Source organism: Lipotes vexillifer, unplaced genomic scaffold (genome assembly GCF_000442215.2).
Source record: "Lipotes vexillifer unplaced genomic scaffold, Lipotes_vexillifer_v1.1 scaffold641, whole genome shotgun sequence".
Lineage (NCBI taxonomy): Eukaryota > Metazoa > Chordata > Mammalia > Artiodactyla > Lipotidae > Lipotes > Lipotes vexillifer.
The window spans coordinates 2,853,371-2,872,463 of NW_006780658.1; the positions used below are offsets into that span (position 1 = coordinate 2,853,371).

Consider the following 19,093-nt stretch of genomic DNA (forward strand, 5'->3'; position numbering starts at 1 on the left):
GGTGAACAAAATTGACAAAGGCACTGCCTCCGATGGAGGTTACTGTAATTTTTGTCCAATGTGGTACCGTTTATAGATAACTTTTATATAATCATTTAAACAAGAAGCAAGCTCCCAATAGGGGTATCTGAAAAGTGGCTCTGAGTGAACTCTGGCCAAGAAGATCGGGAAGGACGATAACCAAATAGAAGAGTTGTAAAGTCTGTGTGAGTCTCAGGCGCCATAAGACGAGAGAGCCAGAGAGCCCGCTGCCTTCTCTCCCCGATCTTTTCCACCAGCCTGGCCTCCGCCCCGCCCCGCCCCGCCCTCTCCGCCCCGCCCCGCCCCGCCCTCTCCGCCCCGCCCCGCCCCGCCCCGCCCCCTCAGCCCTCCGCTCGCCAGCACCCTCCCCTTTCTCGGTACCCCACACGCCGCTGTGATTCGCGCTGTCGGCCCGCGAGATTTCGAGCTTTTCTCTCGCGAGATCTTCGGTGTACTGGCGTCAGCTGTGGTGGCCGCTAACTGGGCGGTGGGAACTGGTCCTGAGGCAGTTTTTCGGCACATCTGGGTCTGGACCAGAGGCGATAAGTAGGTTCTGGGGGCCGAGACCCGGCTTGCAGTCGTGCGGGGTCCCTAAGGAGAGGGGGGACCGACTCCCTGGGCTCGGGCTACCTCGGGCCGCGTGCGCGCAGTGTGTGTGCTGCCCGCGGGAGCCCGCGTGAGGTCTCACCCGCGGGGTGCGGTCTCACCCGCGGGGTGCGGGGTCGGAGTGGGGTGGGTGGGTGGCCCGCAGGTGCGGTGACACCGCCCGCGGACTCTTACGGTGAGGTTCGAGGCACGCCCGCGGCAGCGGTGAGGGCGTGGGGTGTCCGGTGCGGCCCCGGCCCCCTCTGGCCCCTCCTTGGGTTCGCCGGGGTTGGCGCCCAGGTTCCGCCTGAGGTCAGCGCGCGGTTTAGTGGCTGGAGGGTCTTGCAGACGGGAACCTTCGGAATTCGCTTCGTTCTGTTATTAAAGAAATTACTCCTTCCAAAGGTTCCAGGTGGAATTGGTTTTTCTTATTTGCGGCTTTACGAGGCTTGGCTGCCTTCTTCAGAGAGGCAGAAGGACGATGAGTAACAGACAAATGTCTTAAATCTTACTATTCTCTCTCTCTTTAAAATCAGGATATACAGAAAAATGGAGTATATGACAGAACCCGTGAAGCACACACCTGGACACATGTGAGTCGCGTCCCTTTTCCCCCATCCCTCTTAAGTTTAAAAATGTTAAAAGTGACTCTTTGAAACTTACTGTGGGGAAAGCTTTCCTTTGCGGGGTGGGGTCGGGGGGATTCTTTTGTCTTAAGCGGGAAAAATGAAAAGCCTTGTTTCCTGAGAAAAACGAGTTCATTTTTCGCTGGGAAGTTTGTGGTACTAAATACTGGTTTAAGAATGTTAAAATAGTCACTGTACATTCTTCTAGGTTGGCATCAGCCATTGACTTTTAAATTTAAGGTAATTAAAATGTAATAAAATTAAGTATTCATTTGTTCCGTCTACTACCCATATTTCAAGTCCTCAGTAGTCACATTTGCCTGGTGGTTACCATAGTGGACATCAGAGGTTATAGAACTTTCATTTTGGGTAACGTCAATGATTCTTAAACATTTTGTGTTCCCAGTACACCTAGGGTTATGACACTCCCATCATAGTGAGTCACTAGACGTGATACTCTTTCCATCCTCTAAAAATTTTTCTCCTTTGGGTAAATGTTTACATTTTGGCAGTCCCTGTGCTATATTGAGGCTTAAAAAAATTTTTGCCTTTGGACTATAAAGCTGTCTGATGATTACTATTAGCAGTTATTTCGCCTCTCTAGACCCTTTGTACATCGGCCATATTTTGAGGCTTTTTGGAATTGCGGCCATCCTTGGTTTTTTTCGCCTCAATAATCCAAGGTTTTTTAATCTACTGCATCTTTGAAGTCAGTTTTTTAAAAAGGGCAGAGATATTATGGCCTAACTTGAAGGCTTTGGTTTTTTTCGTTGTTGTTGTTGTTGAAGTATAGTTAATATTTCAGTGTTGTGTTAGTTTCTGGTGTACAGCAATGTGATTCAGTTTTATATATATATATTTTTTCATATTTTCCATTATTGTTTATTACAGGTTATTGAATATAGTTACCTGTGCTATACAGTGGGACCTTGTTGTTTATCTCTTTTATATATAGTATTATTGTTTGTATCTGCTACTCCCTGTTTGATAGTTTTTTAATTAAACCTGTGCACTTATGAAATCTAATTTGAAAAACGTATGCTTTGTTTATTTAAGCTTGTGCTGCGATTGCGGTGTCCCGATCAGTCCAAATCCTGCCAATATTTGTGTGGCTTGTCTGCGAAGTAAAGTAGATATCAGCCAAGGCATTCCAAAACAAGTCTCTGTATCTTTCTGCAAACAGTGCCAAAGGTACGGTGTGGTACTATTTTATCCTGCTTAAAGTTGAAATTTGTATGTGGGAGAGCCACCAGGATATACTGACAATATTTTAAGAGTGTTAAGATATTCACTGTACATTCTTCTAGATTGGCATCAGCCATTGGCCATATGTGGCTTTTTAAGTTTAAAGTAATTAAAATATAATAAAATTAAGTATTCAGTTCCGTCTGCTACCCACATTTCAAGTCCTCAGTAGTCACATGTGCCTGGTGGTTACCATAGTGGACATCAGAGGTTATAGAACTTTCTTTTTGGATAACGGCAATGATTCTTAAACATTTTGTGTTCCCAGTACACCTAGGGTTATGACACTCTCATAATAGTGAATCACTAGGCATGATACTCTTTCCATCCTTTAAAAATACATGCGATAAGATACATGTAATAAAGTGCATGTAACTGAGATTTAAGTTTTATTTATGTTGGCCTAGTTAGAGATTTTAGAATTAGCAATTTTGTAGTGTTCTTTTCTAGTTTTCTCTGCTAATTTGGTAAAGTTAGTGCAAAGGTATTTGAATCTGTTCTTTTTCTGTTAAGAGATTAATAGGTTTGATGTATACAATTAATAGATACAAGTTTATGTTTTTAAGGGTGAGAGCAGATTTTAAAGACATATTACTATTAATTACCATGAAGCTTTTGTTTTCCGCTTCAGTCATTTAGAAGTCATGTATGATAAAAAGCACCTTATTTTTTAAGTAATTTAGTGGTGTGTTTTAAATTAAAAATCATGTATTAATGTTCCCATGTAACTAAAATGACTATAGCTGATGGAAAAACAGCTCAGTATATCATATCTAGGATGGTCTGAAATGAAGACTGGATTTTAAGGCAGACTTCTTCTGAAAGTTAATGTTTTATTCCTTTTATGTTTTCTTTAGTTGTTGGCACGAACAGCTTATGTCTAGGAGGCCATTGAGTAATACAAAACTACCCATTGAAACTACCCATATAAAATTATATGCCTGTGATTTCCCAAATGGGTTAGGACTCTAGTGGCTCTTAACTTTTTTGGGAGGGAGGGGTTCATGAATCCCTTTAAGAATTTAAAAACTGCATCTTCCCAGAAAAATACATAAAACAAAGACATGAAACTTGTGTACTGTTTCAGGGAGTTTATAGTTTGTAAGCTTGGTAGGTGTGAGGCTTAATCTATAATAAATATTCGCTATTCTTAAGAGTGTCGGTGGAAAAAAAACACTGGACAAAGAATCAGGAGACCCAGTTTATCTTGGATTTCTCACAAACTAGCTCTTTGATACTCTTGGCCACTTCACCTCTCTAAGCCTTAATTTCCTCATCAGAATGAAGGGGCTTTATTAGATGATATATGAACCCCTTTCTAACTCCAAAAACATGCTTATAACAAAGGGACCTATATAAATAATTTTTTTCAGTGAAACTTTAAAAGTGAAAATCAGAATATTTACTTAACAAGTAAGGAAAAAAAAAGCATTCACATAATACATTTAGAAGTATTATGTATTTAACAAACATTTATTGAGCATTTACTGTATGCTAGGCACTGTCCTAAGTCCTGAGCTGACTGGGCTAAAAAACTTAAAGTACATACATAAGGGATTTAAATTTTAATTTAGTCAGGTTTTATATAAGATTTTAAATTTTACAATTTAAAATTTGAAAAGGGACTTTGAAGTAGATAAATAGTCTGAGGTATTATTGATACATAGTATTAGGTACTAATTTACCTTTTTTGTGTGTGAGAAATAAGCAGTTCTTAAGCATTTTAGATGTACATTATATAAACCATTTTAATGCTATTTGGAGGTGATTTTTTCACCTGTGTTTCAAAGTATAGCTTCAAGGAACACTGGGGCATTTTGTCATTCTCACTGGAATGCTTATTGGTGCTTGAAGTAATAAGACCTTTTAATAAGTTATTTCAGACTGACTTTCTCAAATACTCAGAATTTTATCTTTTTAACTAAATTACTTGTCTAACCGAAAGTTTTCTGGAACTTCTAAAATATATTTTGGTTAAGTGCCTCAGATCAACCTTGGGTATTATTAATTTAATAATCATTGTTATGTCTGCATATTCACATGGAAATTTTTTATTTTTCTGAGAGATCCTGAATTTCAATATATTTTCTCTCAGATATTTCCAGCCACCAGGAACTTGGGTACAATGTGCATTAGAATCTAGGGAACTTCTTGCTTTGTGTTTGAAAAAAATCAAAGCCCCTCTGAGTAAGGTAGGTCAAATAGCTAAAATCAGTTATTGTGGGGGGGTTCTGTGTGTGTGTGTGTGTGTGTGTGTTCTCTCATTTTCAGATAATCCTTGTTTGAGTAGATTTTCCAAAATAACTATTAAATGCTACTATTGGTAAGCACACTACTACAAATGCTGTTTTCGTTTTTAAAGTTATATATATTCTTTTTTAATGGAAATGAAAATCTTTTTGCTTTAAAAGATTTAGTATAGAATCAAAATTTTTTCATTCATTATTTGAGAACCTCTTATGTGCAATAATCTTTACTGAAAATGTTTATATAAAGCCATTGCTAAACATAACTTGGAGGCTGTAGTATTAGGGCCATGGTATTTGGTTTTAAAAAAAATTTCGTTACTGCTCTGGAAAGAAAATATTTGTGCCTATTACTTAAAGTCAGGGTATAAACATCTTCAAAAAACAAATTGTTAGTGTAGTTAGGCTCTCTACATAACACTTTCAGTTTTCTTTATGCTGAACTTTATGACTTATTTCCACCAGGTATGTTTGTAATTGAAATGGCTCTTGTGATTTGAAGAGCTTCAGATTCTCTTAAAACTCTGATAAAATTACATGTAAGAGTTCTTTGAAGTTTCTCCCTTTATTTTCCTTGTTTTTTCTCCCTGGAATTTGTATCAGTCAAATGTTGGCCCTACTAGCTGAAAACTTTGCCTTTTTGCCCTTGTATTGTTTTTAGTCTTTTTTTTCCTGTGTTCCTGACAGTTTCCTTTATCTTCCAGTTTTTGTATTAACTTTCTTTCAGTAGTAATATTTTAAGTTTAGAGTTTTTGATGTTCTTGATACAGTCTGTTGAATATTTCTGAAGGTTTAATAATATGCTGTTATTGTTTTTTACTTTCCTTCTGTTCCCTGATTTGTCTTAGTTTTTTTTTTTTTTTTCTGGAGTCAGTTTTTGTGTAATTTGGTCTTTTGTTTTCATACTTCAGGCTTTTGTTAGATGTTCATTAATAATTCATGAGCATTCAACAGATGTTTATTAACTCAACTCTGTGCCAATCTACTTTTGGTGTTAGGGATATGGAAGTGAATGAGAGAGATGAAATCCCTGTCTTAGAGAGCTTTTATTTTAGTTGAAGGGGAGGGTGTGGAGTAGTCAATGAACAAAATAAATAGGTATATTAAGAGGTATAAATTCTGTGGAGGAAAAAGCCAGAACTGTGCAGGGAAGAGTTGCAATTTAAAATAGAATGGTTAGGGGAGGCCTCATTGATAAGGTGATACTTGAATAAACATTGAAGGCAGTAGGGGAGGGAGCCACAGTCTGGAGGAGAAGAGCATTATGGGTAGACAAAACAAGTGTAGAGGCCAAAGGCAGGAGAATACCTGTGTGGTTAGAGTGGAGTGGGGAGGGAAAAGTAATTGGGGATGAAGCCAGGGAAGGCATGGAAAGTCAGTAGGTCAGGCCTTGTAGGCCCTTTTGAGGCCTGGTTTCTACTTTGAGTACAGTGGGTATAGAGCAGGGGTCCCCAACCCTCAGGTCACGGACAGGTACTGGTCGGTGGCCTGTTAGGAACTGAGCCGCATAGCAGGAGGTGAGCAGCGGGGGTGGGTGAGCGAGCAAAGCTTCATCTGCTGCTCCTCGTTGCTCCCCATTGCTGGCATTACCGCGTGAACAACCCCCTCCCCCCCCCCGGTGCCAAAAAGGTTGGAAGGTTGGGGACCGCTGGTATACAGGGTATAGGGCAGAATAGTGAGATGAATGATTTACAGTTTATCAGCTTCCTTCTGGCTGTGTTTAGAATAGATGTGAGGGGCATGGGCACCTTTAGGAAGCGATTGTAGTAATCATGAGAAATGATATTTGGATCAATAGTAGAGGAAGTGAGAAGTGGACAGGTTCTGGCTGTATTTTGAAGGTAGTCAGTAGGATTTACTCATGAAGCTGGATGTATGTTTATGAGTTGGAATAGTCAAGGGTGACTTCCATGGTTCTTAACTTGATCAACCAGAGGAGGGAGTTACTGATAGTGAAGTAGGAAAGGCTTTAAGAGGAGCAGGTCAAGGGACTTCCCTGGTGGTCCAGTGGGTAAGACTCCTTGCTCCCAGTGCAAGGGGCCCAGGTTTGATCCCTGGTCGGGGAACTAGGCCCCTCATGCGTGCGGCAACTAAGAGTCCGCATGCCACAACTAAGACCTGGCACAGCCAAAATAAATAATAAATAAATAAAATTTAAAAAAAAAGAGGAGCAGGTCAGGTTGGAGAGATCAAAGCTCATCTCAAAGTGGTGCTTAGATGTCCATTAGACATGGAAGTAGAAATAGTGGGGAGCTGGATAAATGAGCAAGGGAGTGGTCCAGACCAGAAATAATAAATTTGGGGTGTGATGGTATTTAAAGCTGTAATATTAGATGAGATTTCCTAGAGAGTTTAGAGAAAGGGAGAAATTTGAGGACTGAATCCTGGGATCCTTTAATGATAAAAGTTTGAGACGATGAGAAAAAAAATCAGTCATTACTTCTAATTAGCTGCAGGGAGAACAATATATATAATCAGGAGATCTAGAAGGTGAAGGGAATGTTCAGGAAAGAGATTGAGGATTTTGGAGGTTTTGTTGTTAGTGAATGTTGAATTCCAGAGGCCAGTAAAAGGTTTTCAGGATTTGGGGAGGAGCGTTAAATGGGATAGAAAAGGGCATATGTGGGCTTTCCTGGTGGCACAGTGGTTGAGAGTCCGCCTGCTGATGCAGGGGACACAGGTTTGTGCCCCGGTCTGGGAAGATCCCACATGCCGCGGAGCAGCTGGGCCCGTGAGCCATGGCCACTGAGCCTGTGCGTCCGGAGCCTGTGCTCCGCAACGGGAGAGGCCACAACAGTGAGGCCCACGTACTGCAAAAAAAAAAAAAGAACAGAAAAGGGCATATGTGGAACCATATGGAGATCGGAGTGTGGGAGATGAGGGAGTGACTGAGGTAATGGTAAAGAAGAATTAAAGGGCTCGATAAGATGGATTAGTCCTGGTTGTCTGAGGACAGATGGTGTGTTGAGGCTGAGGAATGGGGAATGCAGATGGAGGCTGAGGGAATAAGAAGCTCTCTGTCACCCTCTGTACCTGGTGTCGCTTGTTGACTACTAGGCTTTGCTTTAGGGAAGCCAGTCGAGTGAGGAGGGTTTTACTCTGGACTGCTGTACTTATACTAGTTAATCTAGTTCTCATCAGAAAGGTTTTGATAAAATTATCTGCCTGGCTCATGTCTCCCAAATCTGTTATCTACAGCTCAGATTTCTCCATAGAGCTCCAGACCAAATATATATCTTACTATCCACTGAACAGCTTCACTTGGGTATCTTAGATAAATCCTCGTAAACTTAAATGTCTAAAACCAAATATAGCACATTCCTTCCCATTTAATCTGTTTTTTAGTTGTGTCAGAAAAATAGTGTTACCTAGATGCCCAAGCTGGATACTTGACCATCATTCTAGAATCTTCTTTTCTTCCTTCTCATATCCAGTTATTATTAAATCCTATAGATTTTATCTCCTAAATAGCTCTTGGCTTGGATCTTTCTGCTGCTGTTATTTCCAACCCCTCAGTTCAGGTCAGCTACAACTCCTGCCCAAATTATTGAAACAACCTCCATTTTTGTTCTCCCACCCCCTTCCTCAAAACATCCATTTTAGCCATATTGAGCTACATTCAATTTGTCACATATGGCAAACTGTTTCTGGCCTCTGCTGATTTAGCAGTGAGTTACCATTGTGTATTCAGTATTCAGTGCATGAGACTCTTTGTAATGAATGTTCATTCTTTTTTTTTTTTAAGCCACATACATAATATAGTGAGAATAATAAAAGTAGAAACCTTTGTTCATGAAATTTCTAGTAGATAATGAGGTCATCAGGTCTTTGTTTTCTTCTAAAAAGTGTAATTTCTGTTCAAAAAACTGTATACTGTTTTTAGGGGAATGGAGTTTTTTTCTATGCAAGTATTTTAATTTGTGTTTGAATTACACCAGTTTCATTAATATAATCGTTAGATTTTCCCTTTATTTGCTGTTTTTGTTGCCATACTTCTGATGATAAATCTTTTTTTTTTTTAAACTGGTGATGTTGGGTAGATTAATCATGGATTCCTTAAGCATCAATGAAATCTGCTTATTAATGAGTTATTCTCTCATCTTTTTAATCCTCAGAGGGGAACTTACGTTTCTTTTTGTTTGTGTTTTGTTGAAGGTACGGCTTGTAGACGCAAGCTTTGTTTGGACTGAGCCCCATTCTAAGAGACTTAAAGTTAAACTAACTATTCAGAAAGAGGTAAGCTATACATAATTTTCTCAGCATGGTTTAAAGTATAGGTAGGATAAGGAGACAAAAGACCTGTGTGCAGAAAATTAGACACTGATGAAAGAAATTAAAGATGATACAAATAGATGGAGAGATATACCATGTTCTTGGATTGGAAGAATCAACATAGTGAAAATGACTCTACTATCCAAAGCAATCTACAGATTCAGTGCAATCCCTATCGAACTACCACTGGCATTTTTCACAGAGCTAGAACAAAAAAATTCACAATTTGTATGGAAACACAAAAGACCCTGAATAGCCAAAGCAATCTTGAGAATGAAAAACGGAGCTGGAGGAACCAGGCTCCCTGACTTCAGACTATACTGCAAAGCTACAGTAATCAAGACAGTATGGTACTGGCACAAAAACAAATATAGATTAATGGAACAGGATAGAAAGCCCAGAGATAAACCCACGCACATATGGTCACCTTATCTTTGATAAAGGAGGCAGGAATGTACAGTGGAGAAAGGACAGCCTCTTCAATAAGTGGTGCTGGGAAAACTGGACAGCTACATGCAAAAGAATGAGATTAGATCACTCCCTAACACCATACACAAAAATAAGCTCAAAATGGATTAAAGACCTAAATGTAAGGCCAGAAACTATCAAACTCTTAGAGGAAAACATAGGCAGAACACTCTATGACATAAATCACAGCAAGATCCTTTTTGACCCACCTCCTAGAGAAATGGAAATAAAAACAAAAATAAACAAATGGGACCTAATGAAACTTCAAAGCTTTTGCACAGCAAAGGAAACCATAAACAAGACCAAAAGACAACCCTCAGAATGGGAGAAAATATTTGCAAATGAAGCAACTGACAAAGGATTAATCTCCAAAATTTATAAGCAGCTCATGTAGCTCAATAACAAAAAAGCAAACAACCCAATTCAAAAATGGGCAGAAGACCTAAATAGACATTTCTCCAAAGAAGATATACAGACTGCCAACAAACACATGAAAGAATGCTCAACATCATTAATCATTAGAGAAATGCAAATCAAAACTACAAAAAGCGAGAGAGAGGCATGGACATATATACACTACGAAACGTAAGGTAGGTAGATAGTGGGAAGCAGCCACATAGCACAGGGAGATTAGCTTGGTGCTTTGTGACCACCTGGAGGGGTGGGATAGGGAGGGTGGGAGGGAGGGAGATGCAAGAGAGAAGAGATGGGGATATATGTATATGTATAACTGATTCACTTTGTTATAAAGCAGAAACTAACACACCATTGTAAAGCAATTATACTCCAATAAAGATTTAAAAAAAAAAGTATAGGTAGGAAAATGAGGGGCTATTGGTAAATTATATTATGACTTGAACAGCTTAAAAGGAAACAAATGCAGTCTTAATTTTAACCTTTTGTTTTCTTTTGAATCATCTGCACAGATGATCAGGTTGATAGTAAGAGCAGCCATTGTTCATGATAGTGGGCTAAGTTAATCTTCTCAAAGTCATTTTTATTTGGCATAAGATTGAAGTAAAAACATGAGCTAAGGCAGTGCTTCTCAAACTTGGCTGATCATTTGACTCACAGTGACTGAATCAAACTGGATTCAACTGGATGTAAGATCCAGAAATCTCTTAAAGCTTCCCAGGTGATTTCTGATGATTGCCTATGTTTGGGGACAATTAAATTAAGGAATGTCTTCTTTTTTGAGAGTTTTCTTGGTCTCCTAAGGAAGAACTTTATACACACACACGCATATACATGTATATATAGCTATAAAAATTCTTCAAAAAATATCCTTACAACACTTCAACTAAAGGTAAATTTGAAATGTTAATCTAATAAATCCTACGAATTAAACCTATATATCTTTCTTGAAATAGTATGACTTACAATTTTAAATGTAACTCATTTGTTGTTGATTTCCTCAAAGCATTCATGGAAGAAGATTTTAAGTTAAATATTGAAGGATCTTCTTTTCAGAAAACTATGTTATTAAACAGAAAGGAAAGAATGGAGTGTGATTGTTTTCTTTGTCAGGTGATGAATGGTGCTATCCTTCAGCAAGTGTTTGTGGTGGATTATGTTGTTCAGCCCCAGATGTGTGGAGATTGCCACAGAGTGGAAGCTAAGGATTTCTGGAAGGCTGTGGTTCAAGTCAGGCAAAAGGTAATGAGAGAAAGATGATGTGTGAATCCTCCATCTTGTATTTTATCTTTGTCGGTTATAAATAGCAAGTAAAACTTTCTCCTTTTCCTCTTTCCAAATTGTTCAGGCAGTAGCGATATTCCAGGTCTCTGGGGCATTCACCTTTAGAAAGAGATCACTGCCACATTTTAGATAATCTTTAAAGACTGTTTTTGTTTTAAAAATCAGTGTTCTATATCTGTAGGTGGCTTTTTTTTTGCATTTCATTAATCCAATAATGCATTTATGTTTAGACTTTGCACAAAAAAACTTTCTACTATCTGGAACAGTTGATTTTGAAATATGGCATGTACCAGAATACACTTCGTATCAAAGACATTCATGGTGAGTTAAAATTTAAAGCATTTGAAATGATGTCAGAATTTTATTTCAGCTATCCTAAGGAGTCTTTTATCTTTACTGATAGTGTCTAGAATAGTACTGTCCGAAAGAAATTTCTGTTAGGAAGAAAAAAATCTTAGCTCTTTATCTGCACTGTCCAACCAGTATGGTAGCCTCTAGCCAAATGTAGCTATTGAATATTTGAAATGTGGTTAGTGTAACTGGGGAGCTGAATTTTTAATTTTTTTCTATTTTAATTGAAATTTACACTAAATAGCTACCAGATGAGTAAACCAGTAACAACATTAATAGAATGTAAAGTGGTATGATGGAAATTCATCAAAAACTTATTTTATGTAGAGGTCAGTTTTCTGATTGAAAGAAAATTATTTTTGAGATCTGTAAGTTGTAATATTTTTGTTTCTCATATGCCTAGCGGCATTTGTGCTGGATACATTAAATCAAAAGGCTAAACTCAGTAATAATAAATAGTGATATACAAATGATATAATTGGATTTCTTGAAGATGAAATTTAAAAATGTTTGTGTAATTTCATAATGGCTCCTCAGAGCGTGTCCTGTCTTAGCACTTACTATTGATGTAGCACACTTTTATATACTAGCTGATGGATGAATATTTCTTTAATAATAGAAAAAATAAATATTCTTTAGCAAACTCATAAGTCTCTTGCTAAAAGTTAATATTTTTAGTTGTAGGACATGTGTATAATTTTCCTGGTTGTTAAAGTACAGGTTTAGAGATAGCTATTCTTGAAGGAATGACCAAATTCTTGTACTACTTATTTTAAAAGTGTAAGCTCCTCTGTTACTTACTGATCTGTTAGTCATTTATCTCATATGTCTTGAGGAAAGTAATTAGAAATGTGATTTTGGGTCCTTAAATGGGAAGAAATGAATATCAGTTATGTCACCTGGAGAAAATCTTTTAAGCTTCGTATCTGATTTGAGTGCATTACCACTATAAGGTTAACAGTCTAAATTTGTAAAACATAGTTTACTGAATACTTATTGTGGGGAAGGTACTTTGCAGCCTGTTTAACATGGTGCCTGGCTATTTGTGGCTAGCCGTCAGGCAAAAATACACCTTTGTTCTGAGTAACTTTGAGTAACTTTTGGGGATTAGGGGGTCCTAATATTCTAGCAAAGGAAGCAGAAAACTCTGATTATCATTCATCACCAGGGCAGAAATGTCCTTACACAGAATTTTTTGTAGCAAAATACTTGGATACATTCTGGTACATACCTTTGCAGTCACTTTAAAAATCAAAAATGCTGGAAGTTTAACAATCCTTTTTTTCATCCAGAGGAATTAATGTATTTTTTTTCCCCCTACTGGTTCTTGATTTGATGTAAATGAATCTTTTGTTTGTTTGCTTGTTTGTTTGTAACTTTGTTTTTAAAATCATAACAATTGTAAAAATTTAAACAGAAGTATATATGAATAAAGGACCTCTGTCCCATTTATCCACTTGTTATTCCCAGATGTAGCCCCTTAAAACAAGGTATTACAGTGTGTACTCTGTATATAAATTGTGATAGCATTGGTTTTTCCCTCATATGAGACTGTTCTGTAATATTCTGTGACTTGTCATTTTAATATATTTAGAAACATTTCCATGTCATTGCATGTAATCCTATTTTATTATTTTAAACCACTATGGTTGTATATTTGTTAATCAGTATGTTTTTAATTATTTAGTTGTTTCCTATTAACTGGTTTACAAGATGCTCTACATTTTTTGCTGCTACAAACAGTACTGTAATAACATCCTTATGTTTGTGCATAGTGGTTTTCCTGTGGGACTGAGTTCAGGAATTGAAATTACTAGACACAAGTATGCAAATGTTAAATTTTATATATGTGCTGCTAGGTTGTTTTCCAAAATGGTGCCAGCTTACAGTCCAATCACTTGTGAGAATTTCTGTTTTTCCAAACACTTGCCAACACTGCATAAGATTGTATTGGACTTTCTAATTTTTGCTGTTCTGATGAAGAGAATAAAGGCGTCTTGTTTTTATTTTCATTTCCTTGATTACTAATGAGAGTTAACATTTTCATATGTACTGGCCATTTATGTTTATCTAATGTGAATTGTCTGTTCTGCATATATCTGTTTTTTCCTTATATATTTTGTGTCTGTTATTTAGGATATCAATCTCATTACGTGTGTGTATTATTTACATATATAGAGAGAGGAGCATGCAGAGCATGTGTTTGAGTGCGAGCCTGAGAGAGCAAATACTTTCTTACAATGTCTCATGTCTTTTATCATCTAAATTTTTCTTTTTTTTTTTTTTTTGCGGTACACGGGCCTCTCCCTGTTGTGGCCTCTCCTGTTGCGGAGCGCAGGCTCAGCAGCCATGGCTCACAGGCCCAGCCGCTCCACGGCATGTGGGATCTTCCCGGACTGGGGCACGAACCCGTGTCCCCTGCATCGGCAGGCGGACTCTCAACCACTGCGCCACCAGGGAAGCCCTAAATTTTTCATTTTTTAGTTTTGTATAGCTATGGCTTATGACTTTCTGTCTTACATAGGAAAGTTTTTTATACTCCAAAGATTATTTTTAGAAAGTAAATTTTTGTTTTACTTTTGGATCTTTAATCTTACCTGGTAAGAGTTTTTCCCAGAAAGTTAACTTGCATTGTCTCAATACTTAACCTACCAAGTAGTCTGTCCTTTCCCCACTGATTTGAAATATCTCCTTTCTTATATATACTAAATTCCTTTGTACACATGGCTCAGTTCTGGTTTATTTTGTCCCACTGCTTTTACTACAGTATGTAAATTATACTTTATAGTATGTGCCCTTTTAATTCTTTTGTCAGCCTTGGTTGGTAGTGAATAAGAGCATGGATTTTGGAACCAGATTTTGTGAATTTGAATCTCTGTCCCACCAGTTTTTTGCTGTGTGACCTTAGGCAAGTTATTTAACTTCTCTGAGCCTCAGTTTTCACATTAATAGAATAGAGAGGATGATAATAACACTACCTCATAGGATTATAGTGAGGATTAAATAATTTGTGTAAAGCACTTAGAACTGTGCCTGGTGCATAATCATGTTTATTTAGTTCTTTTCTGTATTTCAGTGACATGTTATTGTTTTCCTCGTCAAGATTTTGAATGTTTCTAGTTTTTTTGGACTATTCTATGCTCTTTATTATTGTGGATGGCAACTGTTTTCATTATATTTTCTAAGTGATTATTGCTAGTATTCTGGAAAACTGTTGATTTTGTATGTTGATCTTAATGAAATTTCTTAATCACTAATAGTTTACATTATATTCTTATGTCATATACATGATAATTTACTAGGTAAATTATTATCTGTACACAATGATAGTTTTATTTCTTCCTTTGCAGTATTATTCCCTCTTTTTTCCCCTTTGCCTAGGAGTGGAGAATAGCAATGAGTGGTAAATGTATCACGCATTACCATCTTTCTGTGTTTCACCCCTAAATAGAATATTTGTTGAGATTTCTATCTGATACATATGCATACAAAGTTATATTTAAACTTCTGTCCGATAATGCTGTCAGTTACGTTAGTGACATTGAAACAGTTGGAGTTTTCCCCTCTTTCTGCATACTGTTAATCAACATGTTGAAGTTTTGTAAGAACCTGCCCAGTAAGCCATCCAGTTTGGTATGAGGTAAGGGTGTAAAGGCTTTTCAACTCCTTTTATTAGGACGTTAGTCTTTCAGGTATTATACTGCTTCTTGAATCAATTTTAATAGCATTTTCCAAGGAAATTCACCATTTCATCTAGCTTTTCACATAACTTGGCATAAAATTGAACGTGGTATATATATCATAGTGTTAAATCTCATCCATAACTATTGTTGTGTCTTTATTTTTGCTAATGTTGTTTGTCTTTTTTCATCTCTCACTTCCTCTCTCTCCCTGTTCCCATCAGATTTGCCAAAGTTTTGTCTATTCTAGTTTTTTCAAAGAGTTAGTTTTATCAAGAAAGTTTTAGTTTTTCTTAAATTTTGCTTTTGTTACTAATCCTTCTATTTAAAAAATTTTTAAATTGAGATAGAATTGTAGAATTGACATAAAACATTATATTAGTTTCAGGTATATAATATATTGATTGAATATTTGTGTATATTGCTGAATGGTCACCCTATTAAGTCTAGTTAACATACATCACCATACATAGTTATACAATTTTTTTCCCTTCTACTTTTAGTTTTTTGTTTGAATTAATTGAAAGCTTAGTTTATTTTCAGTTTCTAATATGTAGACTTAATAAATTTTCTGAGTATCATATTGACTCTGTAGCTGGTACTTAAAGGTGTCTTTTTCCACTACCCATTGCATATTTCTTTTCTTTCTCAGCAAGTATCTCAGCTATTTGATTCTCTTGAGTACATACCTAGGTGTAGAATTGCTGAGTCATATGGTAAATTTATATTTATCTTTTTAAGAAACTACCAGAGTGTTTCCAAAGTGGCTGTATCATTTTATATTCCCATCAGCAGTGTTTGAGGGTTCTAGTTTCTGCATATCCTCATCAACACTTGCTATTGTTTCTTTTTATAAATAGCCATTTTAGAGGATAATTTGAAGTGGTATCTCATTGTGGTTTTAATTTGCATTTCCCAAATGACTAATGATGTTGATTATCTTTTCATGGGCTTATTAGCTATTTCTGTATCTTTTTTTTTTTTTTTTTCTTGCGTTATGTGGGCCTCTCACTGTTGTGGCCTCTCCCATTTGCGGAGCACAGGCTCCGGACGCGCAGGCTCAGCGGCCATGGCTCACGGGCCCAGCCGCTCCGCGGCATGTGGGATCTTCCCGAAACGGGGCACGAACCCGCGTCTCCTGCATCGGCAGGCGGACTCTCAAGCACTGCGCCACCAGGGAAGCCCCATTTCTGTATCTTTTTTTGGTGAAATAGCTGTTTAAGTATTTTGCCCAGTTTTTGATTGGGTAGTCTGAAGTTGTAAGAGTTATTAAAATATACACTGTATACAAGCCCCTTATCACATATGATTTGTAAATATTTTCTCCTAGTTTATCTTTTCATTTTCTTAATGGGGTCTTGTTTTTAAAATTGTGATAAGAACACTTAACATGAAATCTACCCTCTTAAATTTTTAAGTGTATAATACATTATAGTTGACTGTAAGTACAGTGTTATACAGCATATCTCTAGAGCTTAATCTCTTGCTTAACTGAAACTTTATGCCCATTAACTAGTCACTCCTCATTTCCCCCTCCTCTCTGGCAACCATCATTCCACTGTTTAATTCAATGAATTTGACTATTTTAGATACCTCAATGAGTAGAATCATGCATATTTGTCTTTCTGTGACTGGCATATTTCACTTTGCATAATGTCCTCAAGGTTAGTCCATGTTTTTGTGCATTGTAGAATTTCCTTCCTTCTTAAGACTGAATAATGTTCCATTGGAGGTATATATCACATTTTAACCATTCATCTGTTGTGGAAACAACCTAAATGTCCATCATCTTGGCTATAGTGAATAGTGCTGCAGTAAACATGGGAGATCTTGATTTCGCTTCTTTTGGTTAAATACCTAGAAATAGGATTACTGGATTATATGGTAGTTCTATTTTTAATTTTTTGAAGAACATCTGGACTATCTTCCATAGTGGCTGCACAGTTTTATATTCTCCGTAGTAGTGTACAAGGGTTCCAATATCTCCATGTTCTCGCTAGTACTAATTGTCTTTTGTGGGTTTTTTTGGTAATAGCCATCCTGACAGGTGTGAAATGTAAACTCATTGTGGTTTGGATTTGCATTTCCCTGATGATTAACAACATTGAGCTTTTTTCATATACCTATTTGCCATTTGCACATCTTCTTTGGAGAAGTGTCTTGTTCCTCTGCCTGTTGCTTAATTGGGTTATTAATTTTTTTTGCTGTTGAGCTGTAGGAATTCCTAATAGATTTTGGAGATTAACCCCTTTGCAGATACATGGGCTGCAAATATTTTCTCCAGTTCTGTAGGTTGCCCTTTCACTGTGGTGATTGTTTCTTTTGCTGTGTGGAAGCTTTTTGTGTTTGATGTAGTCTCAGTTGTTTATTTTTGTTTTTGTTTTGGTGTCATCCATGAAATCATTGCCAAGACCAGTGTCATGAAGCTTTTCTTGTATGTTTTCTCATAGAAGTTCTATAGTTTCAGGTCTTACATTTGAGTCTTTTTAATCTGTTTTGAGTTGATTTTTGTAAGATGAGTTCAATTTCATTCTTTTGCATGTGGATATCCAGATTTCCCAATGCCGTTTGTTGAAGAGACTATCATTTCCCCACCATGTATTTGTGGCACACTTGTTGAAGATCAGTTAACTATGTATGTGTGGATTGATTCTATAGACTTGTCTTTTTGTCGATACCATACTGTTTTGATTACTGTAACTTTGTAATCTATTTTGAAATTAGGATGTGTGATGCCTGCATGAAACGGTGTCTTTTGAATTGTGACACTTCTAAATTTTGAAGTCTAATTTATCATTTTTTAAATAGCATGCTTTTGGTGTCATGTTTAAGAACTCTTGTCTAATTGATATCAGAAAGATTTTCTCCTGTTTCTTTCAAATGTTTTATAATTTTAGCTCTTATATTTAAGTCTAATCCTTTTGAGTTAATATTTGTGCATGGTGTAAAGGTCTAAATTCATCTTTTCCCATGTGGATAGCCTGTTTTCCTAGTGAAAAGACTATTCTTTTCCCAATTAATTGCCTTGGATCCTCTGTCAAAGATTTATTGACTATAAATGTAAGGGTTTATTTCTGGATTCTCAAGTCTGTTCTGTAGATCTATATAATCTATCCTTAATATACTAGTACTTGTAGTACAAGACTACTTTAGGTAGTCTTGACTACCTAAAGTTATTGAGTTTTGAAATTGGGAAGTGTAAATTCCTGACAACTTTGGTCACCTTCAAAATTGTTTTGGCTATTCAAAGTTATTTTAGTCTTCCTAGTTAGCTGAGTTGTTTGGAAGAATATCTCTGAACATTTCTTAGCAGGTAGTTTGCTTTTAGTTATCTCTTTGCTGCTTATTTTTAATGGTACTGCATTGTGATCAGATAACATTGGAGTAATTTCTGCTGTTTGGAATTAATTGAATTTTTTTTATTCTTAGTATGTGATTATTTTATGAATATTCTATGAATTTTTGAAAATAATAGTCTTTCTTGGGACCATGTTCTACAATGTCAACTAAATCAACCTTGATACTTGGTTTTTCAAGTTCTATGTATCCTCTCTATTTTTGGTCAGTTTGGTCATTTTGGTTTTGATAGTCTTATACTGGTCTCCCACAATGATTGCACGTGTATTAACATTTGTTAATTTTATTCTTTTTAATAGTTTTTGTTTTCTGCATCTCAGTGCTGTGTTATTAGATGAATTCCTGTTGTCTTCTTGGTAGATCATTCCATTTATTACATAAAATATCCTTCTTCTGTTTAATATTGTTTTATTTTAACCTTGATTTTATTTTGTCTGAAATTTAAATTGGGCATCTTGTTTTGTTAGTATTTATCGGATTTGTCTATCCTTTTATCAAACAAGCCTTTGAGTGATAACGGTATTCCTACTCTGCTATGGCTAGA

At 36.7% G+C, this 19,093-nt stretch overlaps 1 protein-coding gene across 1 annotated transcript in view; it reads left to right on the plus strand.

Annotated features, from left to right (window-relative positions):
* The first annotated feature begins 1,149 nt into the window (after window positions 1–1,149).
* The window catches only part of NMD3 (NMD3 ribosome export adaptor), a 41,309-nt gene continuing 23,365 nt past the window's right edge, over window positions 1,150–19,093 (plus strand). The window contains exons 1-6 of the mRNA XM_007454140.1: window positions 1,150–1,199; window positions 2,289–2,423; window positions 4,573–4,669; window positions 8,879–8,959; window positions 10,991–11,119; window positions 11,392–11,482. Of these exons, the coding sequence (XP_007454202.1) occupies window positions 1,156–1,199; window positions 2,289–2,423; window positions 4,573–4,669; window positions 8,879–8,959; window positions 10,991–11,119; window positions 11,392–11,482 (577 nt within the window). The 5' untranslated portion in view covers window positions 1,150–1,155. The remainder of the gene's footprint in view (window positions 1,200–2,288; window positions 2,424–4,572; window positions 4,670–8,878; window positions 8,960–10,990; window positions 11,120–11,391; window positions 11,483–19,093) is intronic.